Source organism: Barbus barbus, assembly GCF_936440315.1.
Source record: "Barbus barbus genome assembly, chromosome: 26".
NCBI classification, from domain to species: domain Eukaryota; kingdom Metazoa; phylum Chordata; class Actinopteri; order Cypriniformes; family Cyprinidae; genus Barbus; species Barbus barbus.
In genome coordinates, this window is record NC_136754.1 from 3,108,114 (window position 1) to 3,133,886 (window position 25,773).

At 37.1% G+C, this 25,773-nt stretch overlaps 1 protein-coding gene across 1 annotated transcript; it reads left to right on the top strand.

The window, feature by feature from the left end:
* Nucleotides 1-3,094: 3,094 nt before the first annotated feature.
* Nucleotides 3,095-25,463, top strand: LOC306845769 (pituitary adenylate cyclase-activating polypeptide type I receptor-like; the record flags this gene model as incomplete). The annotated part of the gene is made up of 13 exons (XM_079378747.1): nucleotides 3,095-3,139; nucleotides 3,743-3,851; nucleotides 8,112-8,219; nucleotides 14,032-14,132; nucleotides 18,418-18,515; nucleotides 20,297-20,429; nucleotides 20,745-20,898; nucleotides 21,112-21,172; nucleotides 21,887-21,956; nucleotides 22,094-22,185; nucleotides 22,967-23,096; nucleotides 23,196-23,237; nucleotides 25,314-25,463. 13 exons carry the CDS (start codon nucleotides 3,095-3,097, stop codon nucleotides 25,461-25,463), a joined length of 1,293 nt encoding a protein of 430 aa, XP_079234873.1.
* Nucleotides 25,464-25,773: the final 310 nt, after the last annotated feature.

Here is a 25,773-nt window from a genome sequence, read left to right on the forward strand (position 1 = left end):
TCACTGTGTGGGTGTGGGTGTGTTCACTGTGTGTGTGTGTGTGTGGTGTGTTCACTGTGTGGGTGTGTGTGTGTTCACTGTGTGGGTGTGGGTGTGTTCACTGTGTGGGTGTGGGTGTGTTCACTGTGTGGGTGTGGGTGTGTGTGTGTGTGTGTGGGTGTGGGTGTGTTCACTGTGTGTGGGTGGGTGTGTTCACTGTGTGTGTGTGTGTGTGGGTGTGTGGTGTGTTCACTGTGTGTGTGTGTGTGTGGGTGTGTGGTGTGTTCACTGTGTGTGTGTGTGTGTGTGTGTGTGTGGGTGGGTGTGTGTGGGTGTGTTCACTGTGTGTGTGTGTGTGTGTGTGTGGGTGTGGGTGTGTTCACTGTGTGTGGGTGGGTGTGGGTGTGTTCACTGTGGGTGTGGGTGTGTTCACTGTGTGGGTGTGGGTGTGTTCACTGTGTGGGTGTGGGTGTGTTCACTGTGTGGGTGTGGGTGTGTGTGTGTGTGTGTGGGTGTGGGTGTGTTCACTGTGTGTGGGTGGGTGTGTTCACTGTGTGTGTGTGTGTGTGGGTGTGTGGTGTGTTCACTGTGTGTGTGTGTGTGTGGGTGTGTGGTGTGTTCACTGTGTGGGTGTGTGTGTGTGGGTGTGTGTTGTAAGTGAAATCCTTGGTTTGCTCACTGTACTTGTGGTGCTGATTTGGAACAATTTAATATTAAAATGGCTATAGGAAAAATTTGAATTTAAAGTAATTTCTTTGACAAATTAATTGATTTATACATAGTCACTAAATGCAGGAATAATCCTTCTGGACAAATGTTGGGTCAAGTGTCTTGCTGAATAGGACAGTAAGTGAATTACCACCATGATAAAAAATATTGATACCGTAATTCTATATAGTTTGGTTATTAATTTTCATATAAATCAATTCAATAAATTGAGCCGGGTTCGCAGCGGTTATACATTACTCTTACAAACATACACCTTTGTTTATGTCTGTGTGTTGCTCAGCAACTACTTGGTTGCAACCACAACCGTTTCTGAGGAACTACATTGTTTGGTGGAAGAATAATGTTTTTATTAAAATCATTACATTTTATTTGCTTTGTTTTATTTTGTGAAACCTTGCTAAAAATATGGAATAATCATTTTATAAAATCCCCATGAAGCTGTGGTTTACAGTGAATTTATAACAGCTCTGGGGGTTTTAGGCACTCTGCTTCACTGTTCACCACAGCTTCTTGCTTTTATTAGACCCTTTTCAGTCTCTCAGTTTAGTGCACAATAAACCTTCTGCCAGGAGTGGGGTTTGAAACCACATGGACATTTGTCTATTGGATTTTAAATATAACACATTAACCACTCAACCATTCTGATCCCATAAAGCTGTTTTTCAAATACTGATGAAATCAAAATGAAGAGGGCGAAATGATCTGAGCAAAACAGGGTGAAGTGAGACAGTCTTGTGCTCTTTAACTACATTTTCATCCTGGATCAACTTAAGTCTGAGGTTAAATCTCACGTTAACCCCGTTTTGATTGGCTTAAAGCTTGTACCAGGAGTGGGGCTCGAACCCACGAGGACATTTGTCCATTGGATCTTAAGTCCAACGCCTTAACCACTCGGCCATCCTGGTCTGAAAAATGACTTGTAGATGTTCGTCTTTCAAATGTAGAACAAAGCAAAGTAAAATAGTGAATTATAAAGTGTCCTTATATAGGATCACCATGTTCAAGCTGGTTGGTTTGGACCAGGGGTTCCCAAACACGTTCCTGGAGCCTCCCCAACGCTGCACATTTTGCATATCTCCTTTGTCTGACACAACCATTTCAGGTCTTGGAGTTGCTACTGAGCTAATGAGTTTTTTTGTTTGTTTTTTGGAATTGTTCTGGCTGGGCCAGAAGGCCTTTGCATGTCTATATGGGTAAGAGGTTTGGAGACCTGATGGATGGATGATGTTACGAAAGTTGGTTTGAGTTTTCTAATCTTTCTTTAAGAGTGTATCAAAGTAGATCTATGGTAATAATAATTCACAAAGTGCTCTTAACTACCCCTGTCCACATCTGATTGATCTGGACAAAGTGGCAGTACTGTTTTACATATATAAGTGTGTCAGAGAGCAAGTTTCCAAAGTGTTAAAGTCAGCACCTTGAGATATTCTATCATTAAAGAGTCAAAACTAATCAAGGAGATGACAACTTATAACGTTTTCTATATAAAATAAAACAATGTAGCACTTCATCTAAAATGTCAGATGAATTATGAAAGTAGGAAATGTTAAAATCACTCAAATATCACATTAAACAAAAATAATTATATATGACAAATGTGGATTAAATGTTGTTAGTTTTAAAATATATATATATATTTATGTACTATTTATTTATTTTTGTTTATTATTATTATTATTATTACTTTTTTGAAGCATTACATTCTCTATTAGCTGCTTTTCTTTAAGCACTGTACTTCAACCTGTGCCAAGCATTCCAGCTGGAGATCTGTGGCCCAAATCTCACAACGTAACTTTAGTCATTAATTATACAAATTCAGGTAACATTTATAAGTCTTTTTATAAACCTTTGCTTCCATTTGAACCCGGTTGTGTAATCTTACTGTCTGCTCCACCAGAGATATTCAACAAGGAATGAAACTGTGCCCAATCCTGGTCTTCCCTACAAAATCCCTAGAAATGGCTCAGTGTTTCTACCAATGCTGTTCAATTATTCACATTTAACAGGCGACACATTCTTTCCCCTGAAACATCTGCCCCCCTTTTTTAACAACCTAAAAAGTACTGTTATATTAAATAATGTGCATCATTAAAAATGTGCAAAAGTAACTTACTTCCACTGAAATCGTCACATCTCTGAAACGAGCATTCAGCATTTCTCCAGATGCATGTCACCAGCAGCTGCTCATATGTTCAGCTGTGAAACTGGGTTACATTTTAAAGTCAATCCGACTGCGCGCGCTCCACGACCCTGTGATGAGGACGCGCATCAGTCGAAGAGAGGATCGAGTGTGACTTCAGTCTGTCGAAGCTGAGCAGATCACTCTGTTTGAGGAGTTACAGGGGTATTCTGTGTTCTTGGGTCTTCACACACTCTTGGCTTTAATATGACTGTTCTACACCTGTGTTTATTCGCGACTTTTTGGAGAGCTGTAAGTAGGCTATTTAATGATACTACGTATTTAATTTATACAAGCGACCATTATATAAAACTAATTATAATAGATTTCTGTCAGAACGAACAGAACTTGCACCGTTGTTGTTAATGTCTTGCTCAGTTTTCTGCAAACTGAGTTGCGCGCATCTGTATGAATACATTTTAGACGCTTATGGTTTCTTGTAAAAATCCTAAAGGAGTCACATTTTTTATCATGACTTTAAACGTAGAATTCTGACAAAAAACCCGCATCATTTATTTTCCACTATAGACATATTTAATAAAAAAGAAAACTGTACCAACCGTTTGATTCCTATTTCATCCCATTACACTTAATTTGAACTGATTTCATATAATAATACAACATTCCTTTAGGTTTTTTTTTCCTGCCTAAAAATGTAGACAAATGTGACTTTATTTTAAGTCATATTGGGCAATAGAGATGAGAAGCATGACTTGTTTAAAATCAGTTTAAAATTGAGGGTTACTTTAAAAAGCTGATGATCCAATGTCCCCCACTCATGTAAACATCTTTTAATCTGGTCTGTAGACTATGCTGGTTACTGTGCATATAGATTCATATTTTTCCCCCCATCAGGTGCATGCTATCCATCCGGACTGTGCTATTATCGCCCAGCTCATACAAGACCAAGAGATCTGCATCCAGACTAGGAAGAGAGAGATCAAGAATCAGTCCCAACAAACAGGTTGTGACAACAGTATCACATATACAGTGTCTATAAAAAGTCTCCATACTCCTTATTTTTTCACATTTTGTAATGTTGCTGCCTTCTGTTAAACTGCTTTAAATGACTTTTTTCCCCACATCAATCTACACTCTGTGCACCATAACGGCAAAGCAAAAACAGGTTTTTAACATCTTTGAAAATGTATTAAAAATAAAAAACTTAAATGATTCCATTGCATAAGTAATCATACCCTTATCTGGGACAGTTGCAATTTAGCTCTGGAGCATTCATATTGCTTGTAGATGTTACTGCACTTCGAGTGAAGTTAACCTGTGGCAAATTCAATTGAAACCACACATCTGGGGAAGAGTTCAGAAACAAATTATGCTGCATTGAAGTTTCACAGAGACATGTAGTCTACGTTACCCTTAATGGAAGAAGTTTGGAACAACCAGGACTCTTCCTAGAGCTGGCCAAACTGAGCAACTGATGGAGAAGGGCTTTGGTTAGAGTGGTGACCAAGAACCTGATGGTCACTCTAGTTGAACTCCATGATCATTTGTCAAACATCACTGCAACATTCCACCGATCTGGGCTTTATGCTGGTGTGGCCAGATGCAATCCTCTCCTCAGTGAAGACATATGAAAACACACTTGGAATCTGCAAAAAGCACCTAAAGGACCCTCAGACTGTGAGAAACTAGATTCTCTGGTTTGATGAACCTCAATCCCAAACATCACGTTTGAAGGAAACCAGCTCTGCTCATCACCTGCAGAGTACCATCCCAAAAGTAAAGTGTGCTGGTAGCTGTTTTTTCGGTGGCTGGGACTGAGGGACTCATCAGAGTAGACGAAAAGCTCAATGCACCAAAATATTAATGAAAACCCAGTCCAGAGCATTCAGAACCTCAGACTGGGCAGAAGGTTCACCTTCCAACAGGACAATGACCCTAAGCACACAGCAAGAGTGGCTTATAGACTACTCTATTAATGTCCTTGAGTGGCCCAGCCACAGCCTGGGCTTGAATGCAATTAAATGTCTGGAGAAACCTGAAAATGTGCATCTGCCCCTATCCCACCTGACAGAGCTTGAGACGTGAAGAGATGAGGAGAAGAATGGTAGATTATTGCCAAATTCTGATGTGCAAAGCTTGTCGTATCATACCCAAGAAGACTTGAGGCTGTAAAGGTGCTTCAGCTAAGTACTGTGTTAAGGGTATGAAGACTTATGCAATCTACTTATTTCAGTTTTTTATGTTTAATTAATTTTATGAAGTTGTGACCATTCTGTTTTTGCTTTGTCATTATGGTGTATGGAGTGTAGATTAATGTGGAAAAAAAGTAATTCAAAGCAGTTTAATATAAGGCTGCAACATAACAAAACATGAAAAAATGAAGGGGCATGAAGACTTTTTACAGGTACTGTATGGTTCTTGTGGGTAGACAGATGGGGAGTTCATTGGTCAGCAGCTGATGTGTTCATGCTCAGCTTGGCCTTAACTAAAGATGATTATGTGTGTTTGCCATGCGGAAATCTTAACAGTGTTACTTTAATTGAATATAGTCAAGGACAGGAAGGAAATGGTCTTCTGAGCAGATCTACAGCATTTACCCACATTAAAGCTGTGTTTTTCAAATGGTTTTGTTAGAGGAAAAGGATTTATAAGTGCTTTCCTCTCCATTTTCCCAGCCAGTATGAGGTTAGTTCCATTTTATTATCTGTTGTTGTTGTTGTTTCTGACTCTTGTCAGATCAGACCATTTTTACTGTTTTATAGAAATACGTCACCCCAAAATTAAAATTTGCTTAAAATTTACTCACCCTCAGGCTATCCAAGATGTAGATGACTTTGTTTCTTCATGGGAACAGATTTGAGAGAAATTTAGCATTACCAATTACCTGCTCACCAATGGATCCTCTGCAGTGAATGGGTGCCGTCAGAATGAGAGTCCAAACAGAGTCCATCAATTAATGTCCTGTAATGTGGAAAGCTGCATATTTGTAAGAAATAAATCCCTTATTAAGGCATTTTAAATTTAAACTGTCTCTTCTGGCCAAAATATGAGGCAATAATCCATAATAACACTAAAAGTCTTTCCTCTATTGTCCTCTCACATCAAAATTCACCCACATATTTGTTTAGAACATTTTGGACTTGTCTCCATTGTAAACAATAGGCAGAAGAGGGTGAGAAAGTTATCAGCAAATTTTCATTTTTGTGTAAACTATTCCTCTGAGAGAGCAGTTCTTTAGTGTCATGTTAATAGATCATTACTAATAATAAAGTATTTTCCTTTATAATGTATAACTTTTGAATAACTGACAGACTAACTGAAAAATTGAATAACTGGGAATAGCTAAGCACTGTGGGAAATATCCCCGCAAACGCTCTTTAGAGCAGTCAAGCATACTCTCTGAAGTGACTTGCAGAGTTATTATTAATCTGAAATGAGTTTTGATTGGGGTTCTGATTGCGTACCTCCCTGAGACTTGTTTAAGTTCCATGAACAGAATTTTGTTGAATGAGACTCGTACAGCCAGACGGTTCAACCCACGGGACGGATGATAATGATGTTACGTGGCAGCTTGAACCTCCGGAGGTCTGTGTTCCTACAACTTGACAATGTGTGAGTGGCAAAGGAGATTGTGTGAAATGGTCTGCTTGCCGCTTCCTGCAGTATGTGTTCAGATATGCTAAAATTCAGCAATATTGTTATGCAAGTTAAGGAACCCATGCTGGTTTATAGGACATTTTCTATTCTCTGTTCGATTTCAAACAAAAAGCAGAACAGGAAAGCTTCACTGCAGGATATTCAATAAAAAATAAAACTGTGATTTGAAGGATTACAATTTAATCAAATTAATTACATAATTTTCCAATTAGTTAATCAAATTAATCACATTTGTACATCTTGTACATCAACATTTGCAGGAAAATCACCAAATAAGTCTTTAGGGGCTATTCACACATGACAAGTTCTTGCATGTAGCATTTTTAAATTACTGATCCATGTACACAGACTGACCGAATGTGACCTGCAGACTTTGAAAGGACATGTTTTCCTCTCAGCAGTGGCATACAGGAACAAAGCTGTCTATGTCTATAAGGTAATATGCAGTACTGTCTTAAAAAATAAAGCTTACAAACAACGTTGTCCAGCCTGATGAGTCATAAAATGACTTTTATAAGATTTTATAATGATATAACCCAGGAGGGATGCATTTTGCCTTCTTTAACAAATAGTACAGTGACCAATCAAACAAACAAACAACAACAACAACAAAAATTTTATCAAGAAAAAAAAAAAAAAATTTGTAATAACAAAAAAAGAATACAATTAAATTATAATAATAAATAAAATTGTATGCAAGAAATTAAAACAATTAAACAAACAAAGAAAATCTCTATAAAGGCTTTAAGGTTTGGTTGACCCCAGTAGCCCCTGCTGGTAGAATCACACCATCAGGTTTCAAAGAGTATCCTTATTGGCATTTATCACTAACCATTTTCAGAAGATCTTAAAAATGTAAAATAGGCATATAATTTTTTCCGGTCTACTGTTTTTCACGTTACAGCTCAGATAAAAATGGCCTCATTAATTTCAGAGAGCATCCACTAAATACTATCCAACACCATTCATACCTGCAATTTAAAAAAAAAATCTGCTGAAGACTTGCAACTGCAAAAACTGTATTCATGAGCAAATTTGCAATGCAGTCATGCCCTGAATTTTTTTTACCTTGTTTTTTTTTTCCCTCAAAGTATTGTCATACTCCCAAACTGAGTATAAAAAATTAATGATGCTATAAATAGCTGTAGGCATCTAGGTCATTCTGCAGCAGAGGTCTTGAGTGTCTTAAAGACGCTGATATAGTATAACCTTTCCCATTCTGTATTGCTCGACTTTATTGTTCCAGATTTACATCATTTTAATAGACTGGAATTTGTATTACATGAATGCATGCACATATTGACTAATATTGCTTAGTGACATTTCAAAAGTGGTTGCATGACTAGCTCATGAATATTTAGTGACATCATAAGGGCACTGATAGTTATCAAAAAGTTGTATTGTGTGCTGGAGCCTATATGTGTTGGAATTAATGTTTTACATGGACGTGCAGTGGAATGCTAATGCTTTCCTCCACAGCATGACAAAAGACACTTGGATGAACTGTAAATGAACCCCCTGTCCGTTAGATAATATCCATATGAACCAGTGCAGAACATATATTGTTGACAGTGTCATGACGGCTCCTCTGTGGTTCCTGTCTCAGGATGTGGGACAGATTGGGATGGGATCCACTGCTGGCGTTCTGCCAATACTGGACAACTCATTAATGTGTCCTGTTCAGACGTCTTCCAGCACATCTCCAACACTCAAGGTCAGACCTATCTATCTATCTATCTATCTATCTATCTATCTATCTATCTATCTATCTATCTATCTATCTATCTATCTATCCATCCATCCATCCATCCATCCATCCATCCATCCATCCATCCATCCATCCATCCATCCATCCATCCATCCATCCATCCATCCATCCATCCATCCATCCATCCATCCATCCATCCATCCATCCATCCATCCATCCATCCATCCATCCATCCATCCATCCATCCATCCATCCATCCATCCATCCATCCATCCATCCATCCATCCATCCATCCATCCATCCACTTATTCATCATTATATTCATCCATACATCTATATATCCAACCATCCATCTATATACCCACTCATCCATCCCTGTCCCTGTCTCTCTCTTTCTGTATTTTTTTTTTTACAGCCTCATTATCATTGCTGTCATTCCTTAATATCCGGCTGCTGTGACAAAGCTTTAGGCTCATGTCTGGTGAAAGGTTTGTCAAACAGCAGCAGACGAGTTGTTTCTTGAGGGCTGGTGCGCAGTAACCGTGGCTGAAAGCTGTCACACTTCTAGTTTACAGTTAGGGTCAGTGCGGGTCAGTAGTCTTTACAGTCACAGGGCTGTGATTCTGCTGAATGTTTGAATATGCAGACAGAAAGTCGCAGAGCCCTAGAGATATTGGGATTCAGCTTGCACTGAGATGACCTGTAAATATGTATGCACTCAAGAAAGGATTTTTGCAATAGGCTAAATTTTGTTAATTAAATTTGCTAATGCATCACAATTTTGAGCTTTTTTCACAGCTTAATTTAATGGCATGCAAGCAATTTAAATTCATGAAATGGAAATTTACTTAATCCATTTCCACTGGGAATACATGAATAATTTTCAGTGGCCAAAACTGCATATATGGAAATACAAGGCAGAGATTTAGTGCTTTACTAAATTAAAATAGATAATAACTTTTTCTTGTTGCATGTCAGAAAAAAGCAAATGCTTCCAAGGGACCAGAATTTGAACCCAGCTCAGTCCTTTACATTTTCATTCTGTGTTAAATGAAATGAAATGAAATGAAATCAATTTCATTTCTTTATAGAAATTAAATTGTTCATACAATGCATAATCATAATCATGTTTCAATTCAGTCTGCAAACTCATGGTATAGATTCAGCAGCGGTGTTGTGGTGGCACTGAGAAGCTGTGAAGGAAACAAGACCAATCTTTGGATTTGAAAATCGATATTGACATCAAATGAAGATTGCAATTTGTTAAAATATCTACGCAGTACCTTATATAAGACTGACCTTTAACTTGTTTCTTTTTCTGCTTGTCGTTCCTGCTTCCTTTAATGGCGCACAAAGAGGACGTTTTTTTTTAAATAATCCATGCAGTTTCATCAAAATTGTCTTACAAGAATGAATTGTAACATCTGTGACTGCCCCTAAAAACTAAACAACAGACAGTAACCTGAAATGTTGGATTAATCTAGACTCACTGGTTTTAAATTTTAAATCCTATGATTATAAATCCTTTGGAAGTGCTTACAGGTCAGAATGCTCAGATGAGTACAGTAGACACTTACTGTTCCAATAAAGGGAATGCATTGACGTCACTTTCCCGCCGGAGCACGGCCCCAAATGACATTTAATTTTGATGCAAAGTTGTGAGGAATGCACACAGATGCACACATAAAATATATAACAACGGCCCAAATCAAAATCAACACACTATGAAAAGCTAATGATTGTTGTATGAATTAATATTTAATTCACTATGAAATTAATCATAATCATGAAATGAATTCTCTATATTTAATTCATTATGAAAATCACAGTGTTTGTAACTGCCTTCCAAAATGCATACATATGTATGTGTGTGTGTGTGTGTGTGTGTGTGTAATTATTCTTAGACATATTTATAGACATTTCCAAAACATATAAAAAAAAAAAAAATCAACAAAACAAATTTTAAATATGAAAAAACAATAATCAATTATACTAATATATATATATATATATATATAGTCATGGCCAAAATATTGGCACCCTTGGTAAATATGATCAAAGGCGGCTGTAAAGATTAATCTGCATTGTTAATCCTTTTGATCTTTTATTTAAAAAAATTCACTTCATTGGAGAATAAGAATTTAAGATGGGGGGAAATATCATTATGAAATAAATGTTTTTCTCTAATACACATTGGCCACAATTAACAGCACCCTTTTATTCAATACTTTTTTAAACTTCCATTTGCCAGTTTAACAGCTCTAAATTTTCTCCTATAATGCCTGATGAGGTTAGAGAACACCTGACAAGAGATCAGAGACCAATCCTTCATCCAGAATCTCTCCAGACCCTTCAGATTCACAGCTCCATGACGGTGCTTCTTCTCTTCAGTTCACCTCACTCATTTTCTACAGGGTTCAGGTCAGAGGACTGGAATGGTCAGCAGAAGCTTGGTTTTGGGCTCAGTGACCCATTTTTGTGTTGTTTTTGAGGTTTGTGTTTGGATTATTGTACGGTTGGAAGATCCAAACATGACCCATTATAAGATTTCTAAAAGAGTCAGTCATTTTGTATCCGTTGGTATTCGTTAGAATCCATGATGCCATGTGTCTAAACAAGATGTCCAGGACCTCCAGTAGAAATATAGGCCCACAACATCAAAAATACAGCAGTATATTTCATTGTACACATGGGGTACTTTTTATCCCTGTGTTCACCAAACCCATCTTGAGTGTTTGCTGCTAAAAAGCTCATTTTTTTAGTTTCATCTGACCATAGAAGCCAGTCCCATTTGAAGTTCCAATCATGTCTGATAACTGAATATGCTGGAGTTTGTTTTTGGATGAGCTAGGAGAATTTTTCTTGAAACCCTCCCAAACAACATGTGGTGATGTTGGTGCTGTTTGACCGTTTTTTAAAGTTTTTCTGACCCCGAGACTCAATTATTTTCCGCAATTCTCCAGCTGTGGTCCTTGGAGAGTCTTTAGCCACTTAAACTCTCCTTCTCACCGTGCAATAGGACGATATAGACACACGTCCTCTTCCAGGCAGTTTTGTAACATTTTATGTTGATTCTTAATTATTGTCCTGATGGTGGAAATTGGAATTTTCACTGCTCTAGCTCTTTTCTTAAAGCCACTTCACTAATTTGTGAAGCTCAATTATCTTTTGCTGCATATCGGAAATATATATATATATATATTTTTTTTAGTTGGGCTTTGTTTTCCCTCCTGTATATATTTCTGTGAAACAGGAAGCCATGGCTGTATAATTTAATTTCATAATCACCCTGGAGTGCTCAAAATTGTGAATATGAATGGGAATATACTTCAGAGACATTTTACTCATAAGAATTCCTAAGGGTGCCAATAATTGTGTCCAATGTGTATTAGAGAAAAACATTTATTTCATAATGATATTTCCCCCCATTTTAAATTCTTATTCTCCAATGAAAGGTTAGATTTTTGTGAATTTTTTAAATAAAAGATCAAAAGAATTAACAATGCAGATTAATTTTCACAGCCTTCATAGATCATATTTACCAAGGGTGCTGATATTTTTGGCCATGACTATATATATATATATATATATATATATAGTCATGGCCAAAAATGTCATAATATATATATATATAGTGCCCTCCATAAGTATTGGAACAGTAAAGACAAAATTGCTCTGTTGGCTGTGGAGTCAAGACATTTGCAAATATGATTAAAAGACGAATATGAGACAAAACTACAGAATGTCACATTTTTATTATTAGCCGTTTCAACACATATGTTTTACCAAATAAAAAGAACAGCACTTTTAGAGTTCATCCCACTCATTGATGTGAGCATAAGTATTGGGACAGTTGAACATAAGGCAGATATAAAAGATTAAAAGCTATTATTTAGTTGCAGATCCCTTGCACACAATCACAGCAGTGAGTCTGTGACCCATAGACATCACCAGACTCTTGGTCTCATCCTTTGAAATGCTTTTCCCAGCCTTGACTGAACTGGCAGGGTGTTTTGGGTCATTGTCCTGATGCAATACGAAGCACTTCCCAATTAATCTGGTGGCATTTTCTTGAATATTGGTAGGCAAGATGGTTTTGTACCCTTTGTACCCAAATTCATTCTGCTCATTCTGCTTGGGGTGGTGATGGCGCAGTGGATAAGACACATGCCTTTGGTGTGAGAGACCCGGGTTCGAATCCACTGTGAGACACCAATGTGTCCCTGAGCAAGACACTTAACCCCCTAGTTGTTCCAGAGGTGTGCGACCTCTGACATATATAGCAATTGTAAGTCGCTTTGGATAAAAGCGTCAGCTAAATGAATAAATGTAAATGTACTGTCATCATGCGTTAAGTCATCAGTAAAGATGAGAGGGCCTGTTCCAGAGACAGCCATACATGCCCAACACCTCCACCATGCTTTACAGATGAGGATGTATGCTTGGGATCATTTGCAGTTCCCTTTTTTTCTTCACATTTTTGCTTTCCCATCACTTAGATAAAGGTTCATCTTTGTCTCATCGGTCCATAAACACCGTTCCGAAACTCTTCTGGCTCACCTTTGTGCTTTTTTGCAAATAATCTAATCTTGCCTTTTTCTAATTTGGTGCTGGTCAGAGGTTTGCATCTTGCTGTGTAGCATCTGTAATTCTGTGTCAAAGTCTCCTGAGGACAGTAGATTGTCAGAGCATCGCCCCAGCTTTCTGGAAGTTGTTGGTGATTTTACTGACATGTCTTTTAGGGTTCATTTTCACAGCTTTTATGATTTGTCTGTCATCAACTACTGTTGTTTTCTCAGCCGATCAGGTAGTTGTTGGTTGCTGGTGGTTTCCAAACTCTTGATTTCTCCATGCCCTTTATTTTTGCTATAGCTCTAATTGACTTCCTCTTTTCTTTAAGCATCAAAATTGCCTGCTTTTCTCTCAAAGTCAGCTCCCTCATCTTCATCCTGGTTTGTGTGTCATCATTGAATGCAAGATTCAGAATGCAGAAGTATTGGATATAACTGATACGACACATTCCCTGCTTTTAATATCTGAAGAATTAATGCAACAGGACACAACTGATCACTTAGAAAGACCTGTGAGGCAACTGTTCCAATACTTATGCTCTCATCAGATAGAGGCATGAAACTCTAAAAGTGCTGAACTTCTTAGCTGGTAAAACATCTATGTGTTGAATCACCCAATAATAAAATGTGCCAACAGAGCAATTTGGTCTTTACTGTTCCAATACTTTTGGAGGGCACTGTATATATATATATATATATATATATATATATATATATATATATATATAAGCATATGAGCCTTATAGCCATATAAGCTTTATTTACCTTATTTGTTGAAAGTCATTTAGTTAGTGTTGTAGCTGTTGGTCAGACTCTCTCACACTGCTGCTGAGGTTAAAGCAGGTGACTTGTGCACTTATGAAGGCTGAAGTGGGACACCTGTTCTGTTCTGCCACAGGAAATGCACCTAGCAGCAGCAGAACTGTTTTGTCCCAGTTCTAGCGCTCATGTTTTCCCCTAAGCATTCTCCAGGCGTCTGTGGGTATTTTTGGAAGTGTTATGAAGTTGGAATTGTGCTTACTGCTCTCTGAAATGAGGGCTTATCAGCAGGAGTCTTTAACAACTGACAAACTTGAGACATATTTGGCACTCAATCGTATGAGAGATTTTAATGACTGCTCATTATGTGATCAGGACAAAAGCCCTTTTACTGATTTTTAAGTGCAGTAGGGTTCTGTGAAATTTTACAAAGCAAATGTTGCAGTTTTGTCATCTTTAAACCATATGCTTTACTGTTTATTCGGCAGGTTTTTTATACAGGAACTGCACGTCTAATGGCTGGAGTGACCCATATCCGCCGTACGAGGAAGCCTGTGCATTTGAAGATGATTCAGAATCTGGGACTGTGGTAAATAATTTACCATAATGCAAACATATTTGACAGTAATGGCCGTATTTCAATAAATATTACTTGTGCAGAAAGGCTCAGTTTGATGAATGGCTTCCAGTGTATGTAGTGTGTACTTGAGCCTCCCATGATGACCACTAGTGGTCACTGTTTTGTTTCCGTGTAATGCTTTAGCTTTAACTGTTCTTCTTTTTGATTAAATCAAGAAACATTGTCTAGGATTAGTTAAAAACTAAGCAGGTCATTGACCTCTATGTTCCTGCTGAAATAAAAATCAAGAATAAAAAAATGTATGTTTAAGTATTTTTTCGGCTTTTAAGAACTGGAAGAGTTTTATATGGAAGCAGAATAATGACACTATTTTTTTTAAACATAAAGCATGCTGAATTCCACAAATCGAAAAAAAGATGCATTGCAATTAACAGTGCTTGCATTTGAATGCCGTGTATTTCCAGGGCTTGCATTTTTAGTTCCTGAAATTTAACATAGTTGTTTATTTAAACTGTGAATATTTCAATTCAAAATATTTCACACACATTTTCATATATAAAAATTCAATAATTCATATTCACCTTACAGAATTCACTTCCAAAATATCCAATCTGTTTAAAAATACAATGTATAATATTCGTCAGGCAAATTTCTGTAATTTTATTTAACTTTCCAAATTCGCTGAGAAATTCAGTGGTTAAAATTCGGCGGAAAATTCAGCAGTGTACATCCGAGACCGGCAGGAATAGCAGTAGAGCACCGATGCATGATCTCCAGCTGATGTCAGCCGCTCACCAGTAGGTGGCGCAAGCGGCTGTTGATGAAGGCCAAATGTGGATCAAGTGATTCATTTACAAAAACTGATTTGCAGAAATGGAGCAAGCGCCAAGTAGAAGTTTTGATTATCGGGGCCTTTATTTCGGTTGCTTATTTTCTGTAACTTTGTATCATGGCTTGTGTGACGCTGTGCTGTAATACTGGGGTTCCCCTCATACGTCACATTTCAGGATTCCCCAACGCCGCGTAACGCGCCTCAGTCAACTAATACAGTGATATAAGACCTCAGATCTCAGAACACACTTTACTGATGATTATGCGAACTATATACAGGCAAACAAATGAGGTCAGAAGAATGCAACGCACTGCATTTCCGTTGCTTTCCCTTACTACTGATCTATAGAGTCAACAGTCCTACAAATATATCAATACCACGATTAGTTTTAACAGTAAGCAACCACTTTATATCGACATAAAAAAGGAGTTCAAAACCGCCTAGGTGTATTGTTGCTGCAAATGTAAATCAGAGAAAGCATTGACGCGCTATCACACCCAAGGGGCCGTCTGACAATTCCACCGACTGGGTTAAAACGTCCAATGTATTTAAATTAAAATGACTTTTAACATTTAAAATAACACACTTTCAAATTGTAAAGCTTGTATTGCTCATAGTGATTTACTACAGATGAGATTTTGCCAATACCGCCCTTTGTACAGTAAAAAAATCTCTGGAAAGATTTATTTTTTTATTTATTTTTTTATCAGGTTCCAATGGTTGTAGTACGTTACTAGGTACAAAACTGACTTACAACAGGTTAGATTTGGCCAATATCTCCCTTATCATATGTACAGTACACAAATATATTTTTTGAAAAAACTACAAAAGGGTTTTTCATGTTCCACAGGTTGTAGTACGTTGACATTTTGCCAATATCTCCCTTACTGTATGTACTGTATGTAATTATAATTGTTTTTTTTTTTAAATCTGCAAGACCCCAAAAAGGAATTGTTCATGTTCCAAAGGTTGTAGTATAAAACATTTATTTACTTTATGTACATTAAGGGAGGTATTAGTAAAATTTCACCTATAGTAAGTCAGTCTAAGTCACTAGGAATGTACTAAAAACTTTGGAGCAAAAAAAAAAAAAAAAAAAAAACCTTTGTGAATTACAGTAATTTCTTAAGAATAATTATTATGCTGTATGTACAGCGAGGAAGATTTTGGCAAAATTTCAACTGTAGTAAGTCAGCCTGGTCACTAGTAACATACAACATTTGAAACACGAAAAATTCCATTTTGGTGAATTACTGTAATTCTTTCTTAAAAATATTTGTGTAGTGTACATACTTAGGGAAAGTATTGTCTAAGGCGAGATATTTGCCATATTTATCTAGTCAGTTTGAGTAAATTATTAATTTACTGTAAACATTAATTTGAAAAAAATATTGAAATTTTATAATTAAATTTAAATAACTAAATAAATTATTACTTCGTTTGTACTGTGAGATAAATTTGCAGACGGTCCCTAAAGCAGCCTAGGCGAATATGCAGCGAATATCAAACCTAAAACTACTGGTGAAACTTGTTGGTTGTGGGCTCATATTCTGGGCTCATCTGCTTAAATGTACATAATATACAGTAACAAATTTTATTAATTAGATACTGAATTTAATCATTTATTCTCACGGAGGCAACAAACCACGTTAAGTGTTTTCTTTATGGGAAATTAACGTGTGGTTTTGCGTGTTCAGTAACTTGCGTTCATATCCTCATCTGTTTGCATGATCAGTAAGATCTGAGTTTGGTCTTTTAATAGGCTTGTTTGGGATGAGCAAAATCTGCATCACCGTGATCACCGCGAGATGCATGCCAGTTAGAAAAGTGTCAGAGTTTTTTATTTTTATTTTTTATTATTAAACATATAACATTCACAGGGGAAATAGTCAAAGCAATAAAATACATACACAGCCAGAATAAAAAACAGTAAATACCTAAATAATATTATAAGAAAAAATAAATATAAAGAGAAAAACAAATAAATAATAGTTACCATAAACATCTTTTAAAATAAATAAATAAAAAGTGTCCGAGTTACGTCCGCCTTGTTCTGATGTCATGCTGACGTGAGCCGTGGGTGTGTCGGATTGCTCTCCACCGACTGTGCTGATCAAAAGCATGATGGGAAACGACTGACTGACGACACAGCTCATTGGTTCACACAACTGTGATGCTGTGTTCTCTGCTAAAATGTTTTATTTATTTATTTAATCTGATTTCATGTGATTGTGTATTTAAATTATTCTTGAATATTCCCAAACACTATGACAGTGCAATCTCTGTGTGAGATATGATTGTTGTCATATTTCTATAAAAATTTGTATTCAAGTAGAAATGGATGATAAATATGCCTTTCTTTCGTATGGGATTAAATAGCAAGCACTTTGAGTGTCTTGTTCATCATATAATATTCATATAAAAGCAACAGAACTCAAATTAGGCTATATCATGTTTATCAGCAGCACAGCACACGAGTGAGAATAACGCTATATCTGCCTTTGATCTCGTAGCTATCTGTTCTACTTCGAGAGGTCAGAACTGTCCGTCTTGACTGCGCTTAGCTTATTTCATCAGGCGAGGCAAGGCGCATCTCAAACAAGCCTAATAATAGCTGTCATTGTCATTGCGTTACGCGTCGTTGGGGAATCCTGGAGTGTGACGTATGAGGGGAACCCCAGTATTACAGCACAGCGTCACACAAGCCATGATACAAAGTTACAGAAAATAAGCAACCGAAATAAAGGCCCCGATAATCAAAACTTCTACTTAGCGCTTGCTCCATTTCTGCAAATCAGTTTTTGTAAATGAATGACTTGATCCACATATGGCCTTCATCAACAGCTGCTTGCGCCACCTACTGGTGAGCGGCTGACATCAGCTGGAGATCATGCATCGGTGCTCTACTGCTATTCCTGCGGGTCTCGGATGTGCACTGCTGAATTTTCCGCCTAATTTTAACCACTGAATTTGTCAGCGAATTTGGAAAGTGAAATAAAATTACCGAAATTTGCCTGACGAATATTATACATCGTATTTTTAAACAGATTGAATATTTTGGAAGTGATATCTTTAAGGTGAATATGAATTATTGAATTTTTATATATGAAAATGTGTGAAATATTTTGAATTGAAATATTCACAACTTAAATAAACAACTATGTTAAATTTCAGGACCTAAAAATGCAAGCCCGGGAAATACAAAGCATTCAAATGCAAGCACTGTTAATTGCAATGCATCTTATTTTCGATTTGTGGAATTCAGCATGCTTTATGTTTCAAGAACTATTGTCATTATTCTGCTTCCATAGTTTTACTATAGTCAGTTTTAATCCAAAGATATTAGATATTGACATATAATGAAATATAAATCTATTGAAACTTAAGCTTGACATACTGTTTTTTTAGGGATGTTAACTACTTTTCTCTCAGACTTTGTTTATTTATTTATTTATTTTTCAGACAACTTACTTATCAACCTTGAAACAGCTGTACACTGCTGGATATGCAACATCACTTATATCGCTTATTACTGCCGTTATCATATTCACATGCTTCAGGTACAGCTCTGTCACACTTATGTATTACAATGGCCTGCATCATATTCGCTGAATGAAATCCATATGATTGTATAGCATTTTTGCATTAGACAACGGCTTGTAAGATGAAGAAATCTTGTATTATCCCTTAATCAGCAGAAAAACTGCCAAAACATGATTTCTCTTGCTTTGAGCCAGTTGCCACTATTTGTTTAATTCTCAGCTGATTTTGGCATATGTGACATTATTTTATGCCTAAACCTGATGTCAAATGTTAATGTCAATTTTTTTTACATTAAATGTTCAAATGTATTTGAACATATTTTTCTGACCCTCTGCAGATTGCAAGTTAAATGATACCATTTGAATACTTGTTTTTATAATTGAAACCAACATTTTTGACATTTGGCTGCTTTTGATATATTTTGATAAGTGCATTAAAGGGGTCATATGATGTTGCTAAAAAGAACATTATTTTGTGTATTTGGTGTAATGCAATGTGTTTACGCGGTTCAAGGTTCAAAAAACACATTATTTTCCACATACTGTACATTGTTGTTGCTCCTCCATGCTCCGCCTTTCTGAAATGCGTCGATTTTTACAAAGCTCATCGTTCTGAGAAGCGAGGCGTTCTCTGATATTCAGTGCGTTGTGATTGGCTGAACCTCAGGCATGTGATGGAAATGTTACGCCCCTTACCATGTTGTGATGCCGTGACGAGACTAAAACAATAAAACCCATTATAAACGAGGCATTTGTTGCATCCAGTGGGGACATAATTACTGATTATAATGACTCATATGGTCTTTTTACGGTCTTTTTTTAAACATAACACCATATCTGCATTTGTGATCGTGGAAACGCCAAACAAGCACTACTCTACACTGCTCAAAACTCGCGTTTGGATAGTCAGTGGCAAATTCTTTAAATACTGAAACGTACTTACAGGCTGTGAGTCAGAAGCACCAGACTGTCCTTGCGATGTTGGAATTGTCCCACTTTATAGTGTTCACATTGTAGACTACTCTCTTCCAGCATCAGGAAACAGTCCTCCGTAAAATGCGCTGCACACACTTGAATATTTGCGTTGCACTGTTCTGGAACAGTGATTTAAATATAAAACACTGTATAAATATAAATATAAAATATAAATATAACTTAACCACCAATTTCTAGTTGTGTACTCATTTGGAAGGCCAAATAAAGTACTTTCGCTTTCACAACGAAACACAGCGTATCCTCTACATGGTGGCGGCAACAACAATACTACAGCAAGAATAAAAGTTACACCTTCATTCATTGCATATACATTTGGACAGTGTTATGCAAATCTTCCCACACCGTGATGTAGACATGTGGGGGCGTGTTTGAATGAGCCGAGGTTTGAGGTTTGAGACTTTAGTCTTTGCAACTTTACAGATCTTATATATGCACAAACAGCGTGAAACACTGGAGGAAAACCAGAAACCATTTCAAAGGAAAACATGAAATCGCATCATATGACCCCTTTAAAGCTGATACATATTTATAATTTGCAAAATCTGTATTCTTATTTTGTGTGTGTGTGTGTGTGGGGGGGGGTGTAATTATATAATATTAGGACTTTTTGGCAAATCAGCTGAATTTTCTTTTTCAAAATGCACAGCTGTGTGATAATGATATCAAAATGTAATTATGATACACAAAATGCATAACAAAGAGAATCAGAAAGGGTGAATGAAAATATCTGCATATTCAGTAGGCAATCTACAGTATAAGAATATGTTACGGTTATAAATACCCATGATGCTCTGTCATTACAGGAAGTTCCACTGCACCAGAAACTACATACACATCAATCTGTTTGTTTCCTTCATCTTGCGGGCAAGCGCAGTCTTCATCAAAGACGCCGTTCTGTTCTCAGATGAAACTCAGGATCACTGTTTAATGTCCACAGTGAGTGAGAGCGTCTGTATACAGAATTCAGTGAATTTCGCCTTGGATAAAAATACATGTAAACTTAAAGGGGACCTATTATGCCCTATATATTAAGTCTCTGATGTCCCCAGAGCGTATATGTGAAGTTTTAGCTCAGAATACCCCACAGATAAATTTTTATAGCTTGTTAAAATTGCCACTTTTAGGGTATGAGCCAAAACGTGCTGATTTTGGGTATGTTGCTTTAAATGCAAGTGAGCTGTTGCTCCCAGAGAAGAGGACGGAGCTTCAAGAGCTCAAGCTCTGGCATTAGCAGTGTTTTGTTTTTCACAGGATGCGTGCAAAACTGCTGTAACGTTCTTCCAGTTCTGCATCCTCACTAATTACTTCTGGCTGCTGGTTGAAGGCTTGTACCTGCAGACGCTCCTCGCCCTCACCTTCGTCTCGCAGAGGAAGTACTTCTGGTGGTACATTCTAATAGGATGGGGTTGGTACATCCTGAAAAACAGATTTCAGGAGAAAAGCTGTGTGTGAACATATTAAAAGATGAACATCGGCAGTCTGCCAAGATTTGAGTACTAGAGCAACTATGAGCATCTATCTCTTCTAAAAAATCTATTACAAATCTTGGTTGTTTTTCTGTGCATTTAGAGAAAGTGAACATGCATTGTCTGTTTTTTGTTTGTTTGTTTTTTTGTAGGTGTCCCATCAGTCGTGCTGATCGTGTGGGTGTTGACCAGACAATTCTATGATAACAGAGGGTATGTCATATCTTCAACATTAAAATTATCATGAAACAGAACAAAATTGACCATATTTCCTTTCTTAATGCAAATTCTTATTGCATGCATATTAAGTATTTCATCAAATAATATTTGGCTTTTTTAAAGTCGGGCTTGACATATAAGTATCATCTACATACTATTATAGTTGTTATTAATATTTGATTTTTTTATTCTAATGTTTTTGTGTATTTTGTCATGTCTTTTTGTCTTTATAGTTTTTGTAAACGTTTATGTTTTAGTTTGAGTTATTTTAGTACATCAAGATAAACTAAATGAAAATGAGAATGTTGATTTTATTTCCTTAGTAGTTTTAGATTTGTTTTAATAGTTGTATTTTTATTTCAGTGTTAGTTTTAGTTATTTTAGTACATCAAGATTAGCTAACTGAACAAAGAGAAATTTGAGATTGAGTTTAAGTAATTTTTTGTTGTGTGTTTTTGTCATTTTGTTAGTTTTTTAAAAATATAGTTATTTATTTTTTTGTTTTATTTCAGTTTTAGCTTGTTATTTCAGTCGAATGAACATAAAAAGTAGCTAAATAAAAATAAATTTAAGTTATTATTTAGTTAAAGTTTATTTTATTTCAAGTACAATTTTTTTATGGTTTAAGTTTACTTTTTACTTTAATTTTATTACATTTCAATAATTTTTCCTTTTTTTTTTTTTTACATAAATTTCTCATATTTGCAGATGTTGGGATGATACAGACAATATGAACATCTGGTGGATCATTAAAGGACCAATCACAGCATCCCTGTTTGTGAGTTATGATGTTATTGTATGTCATTTTTTTGAAAGTTTCATCACATTTATCAGTAGATTAAGTTGATCAGGAAACTTACATGAGACTTCCCCTGCTCTTTAGTAATCATCTTCCTCTCTTTGTCTGTCTGTCAGGCTAATATCATCATCTTCCTAAATGTGATTCGGATCTTGGTTCAGAAATTAAAAAGTCCTGGAGTTGGAGGCAATGACACAGGCCACTTCATGTGAGTCTAATGTGCAAGAAGTGCTGAAAATGAACCTTTGCTAGCCCTGTTAATGCTGCAAAAAATTACAAAAACTACAGAAAGTGCTGACATTATGACAAAGATAAAAACTATATTTTGGGGTTGTTAAGTGATTTACTGGCCCAGGTTAAAAGAATTGTTGCGCAAATATAATTGTTATTTGCTACATAGTGCAAGCCAATTCTAAACCCTGCATACAACACAAACCAGTTTTGACAAACAGTTTATGTAAGTTATGATTGTTCCAGATGAAACCTGGTTAGTCTAGAATCAGACAGATGGCATGTGTTAATGTCAGTGAAATGCATATATCTTCATTTCTCTGCAATGTCTGTTCATTAGGATACAGCTATACACACTGCCAGGTCGTGCTTCATGCATGAATAATATTTCTTTTAACAGTTCACGCTAGGGTGAGTTTCTATTTTAGGTTCTGTTGTGTTTTAATACCTGCATCTCCTGATAATGTGATGTACATACAAAGACAAAGAGAAATTTCATTTAGCCCATTATCAAGAGGCTTATTCATTTCTGAAAGGACAGATCTGTCTTGCCAATTTGATTCTGTGCCATTTAACTTGATATTTGAGGGATTTTTGCATTAAAATGAAATAATCTTTGTTTTAAGCATGTTACCTATTACGTACTCATCTGAAATAAATGAAATAAATCACTAAGATGATACAGATCTAGCTGTGCTCTGAATTGTTTGTGTGAAGGCATGAATTCGGATTCATGATCATTTTTGATAATCTCACAGGAGACTGGCCAAGTCCACATTGTTTCTGATTCCTCTGTTTGGGATGCACTACACTCTGTTTGCCTTCCTGCCAGAAAACACAGGCGAAATAGTTCGGTTTTACATCGAACTCGGTCTGGGCTCTTTCCAGGTACAGATTAATTCATTTCTTTATGTAGAAATGATCTGCTTAGTGTCCGTTTACAGATTCCATAATGAGGAAATGTCTTACTCTTTTTTTTTTCTCTAGGGCTTTGTGGTGGCACTCCTTTACTGTTTTCTCAATGGAGATGTAAGTATTCTCATAATGGAAACATTCAACATGACAGTTACTACTACTGTACATTTTAACAGTTCCCATTCAGGAACTCGAGCTGCGTCGAGACGCTATGGGAACGCCTCCAGCATGACCACGCTCTGAATCACATGTGTAATCTGTCCAATGGAAGGGCGGGTGACGTAATCGACCAGGAAGCATAAAAGCATGTGCGGTGGAACCGGCGTCAGCTTTTTGTCATTCAACCGCTACTCTGTGTGTGTCTGTCGATCTGTGTTGTGAGTCTTATTTAGTGTTGTTTGTCCCTACACAATCACTTGAAATAAGCTCCACAATGTCTAAAGTGCAGAGAAAACTAAAAACGTCGTATGATCTCGCGGTTCCAGTCCCGCCACTGCTGAGGCACGGCGGCGAGTGAGATCGCGGGCATCGCAACATGGATCTGGTGGACGGGTTGGAGACGGGTTCTCCCTATCTCCACCTGCATTACCCAGATCTAGCGCTGTCGCTCGAGGCTGGAAGCCCGCGTTGTGGTTCTTCCCCCCCTTTGAGTGAGAGCTCGCTGTTGCAGCACACGTTGCCGAGGCAATTCTCGTCATTACGTCATTCTCGTTCATTCTATGAATCCTTTTAATATCAGACCGTGTTTACTTGTCTGATTGGTTTTCTGCATTTAATTTTGAGGAATTAAATGGTCTATTTCATCTAACCAGGAGAATGTATATATATACATGATATATGCGTATATAGGAGCCTCTTGGGATATTCTCGAGTGAGAGAGGGGCTGCTGGGCGGAGCAGCCCCAACTGTGTTGCAGCTCCTCATTTAGGGAGCGTCAATTCTCGTACTCCTCAGAATATTGGAGTCAGAGTGGCGCTCCCAACGGAACGGTTCATTCTTATAATTCAGAAGCGGGGTCAGCACCACTTTTACCCAAAGATGAAACCCTGCCCTGGGCTTTTGCGGTGCCGAACTGGGGCCCATTCTACGTACGTCGCTTATTACATCTGAGATTATTTGAAAGATCAGGGGCCTGTACCATGATGGTGTCTGAACAAACTCAGGGTTACAGGATTAGTTTTGAGTTGACAAAACCAAACCAGTCCAATCTGGCTTTGTTGGTACCATGAAGCTGATCATCAACTTTCTCTGTCAACTCAGGCTTGATACTGAGTTAATGAAGCACGTGCACATGAAAGGGTGACTTTCTTATATTTAATATTTAATAATATAAAATAATTATAAAAATAATTTCTAAAAATCTGATGATTTTATCTTTAAAAATGTTTTACTATGTAGTGTCCTTTAATTTAAGGAAAGTGGAGGAGTGTCTTTATTGCGTCAGAGATGTGTCACTTTGCTTGAAGCTGATTGGTCAGATTTCGGTTTGAGATACCATGAAAGTGGTTTGGCTTTTAGCAGTGTTCATCGCCATAGTAACTTAAGCTCCACACCTTACCTGCTCCGGGGCAGTTTATGTTTTGGTTTAGAGATCTCAAACCGAAATATGATTACTTCCGTTTGGAATTCGCCCTTTTTAAATATCCAGGATTATTTTTTAACTCCGGGTAAATTATGAACAGTTAGTAACATGAAGCAAGATAATGCGTGGCTTTTACCAAGGAAATTACATTTAGCATTAACTATTTCAAGTGTGAAAAGCCCTTGTGTGTTATAAAATCAGCTCAAAAACATGTTTGATGTATATGGATTAGATGGATTTATGAAGCTAAAAAATCAGAGCCTGTGTCAATCTATACTATTTCTTGAGAAATTGGTTATCTCTGACTCCTCCAAATTGTAATTGTGGCAAAAATCTGGGGAAAAGGTTGTGTTATATATTTCAGGTTTAATGAGTAACACTCTTAAACAAAAGGTGCGAAACTTTCATTGTGGTGCTTTCAAAAGGTAGCCTACTAATATAGTAAATACACTCTAGGTAGTAATATCTAGAGTAAATCAGGTACAAAGATGCATCTTTTAGCTTTTCTACCTTAGGGATACCGTGCAAGTTTTTCTGAGAGTATCGCAATCAGTATAACCATTTGATATGAATGCATTGTCACTGAAGTGTGTCTCTTTCTCTTTCAGGTACAGGCTGAGTTGAAGCGCAGGTTGTGGACGTGGCAGACCCAGACTCATCTGAGCCCCAGTAAAAAGCATCGGGTCACTCAGATCATGATGCATGACTCCACTCATTCACAGACTGCTGTCTGCAACAGCTACATCACGTCTGTGTGAACACACCTGGATGATGCAGGTGGAAAGACTTGCAGAAGACTTCAGGAGCTTCACGTCCTGCTCTGGAGTGCGGAAGTCGTTCAAAGACGAGGAAATGGGTCATTGTACGGCATTATCAAGGTCATGCTGCAAATACCTCAGAGTTCTGTATTTGGCAGATGTCATTTGAGTTCAGTCAGCATGTGCAGATTTGCAGGTTGCAGAACTACAAGCAAATTGTGACACAGCCAGTGTAAGTGCGTGGAGGTTTGATTAAAGTACAGATTTGATTGGGGCCCATGCTGTAGCAAATGCTTCATTAACATTCTGG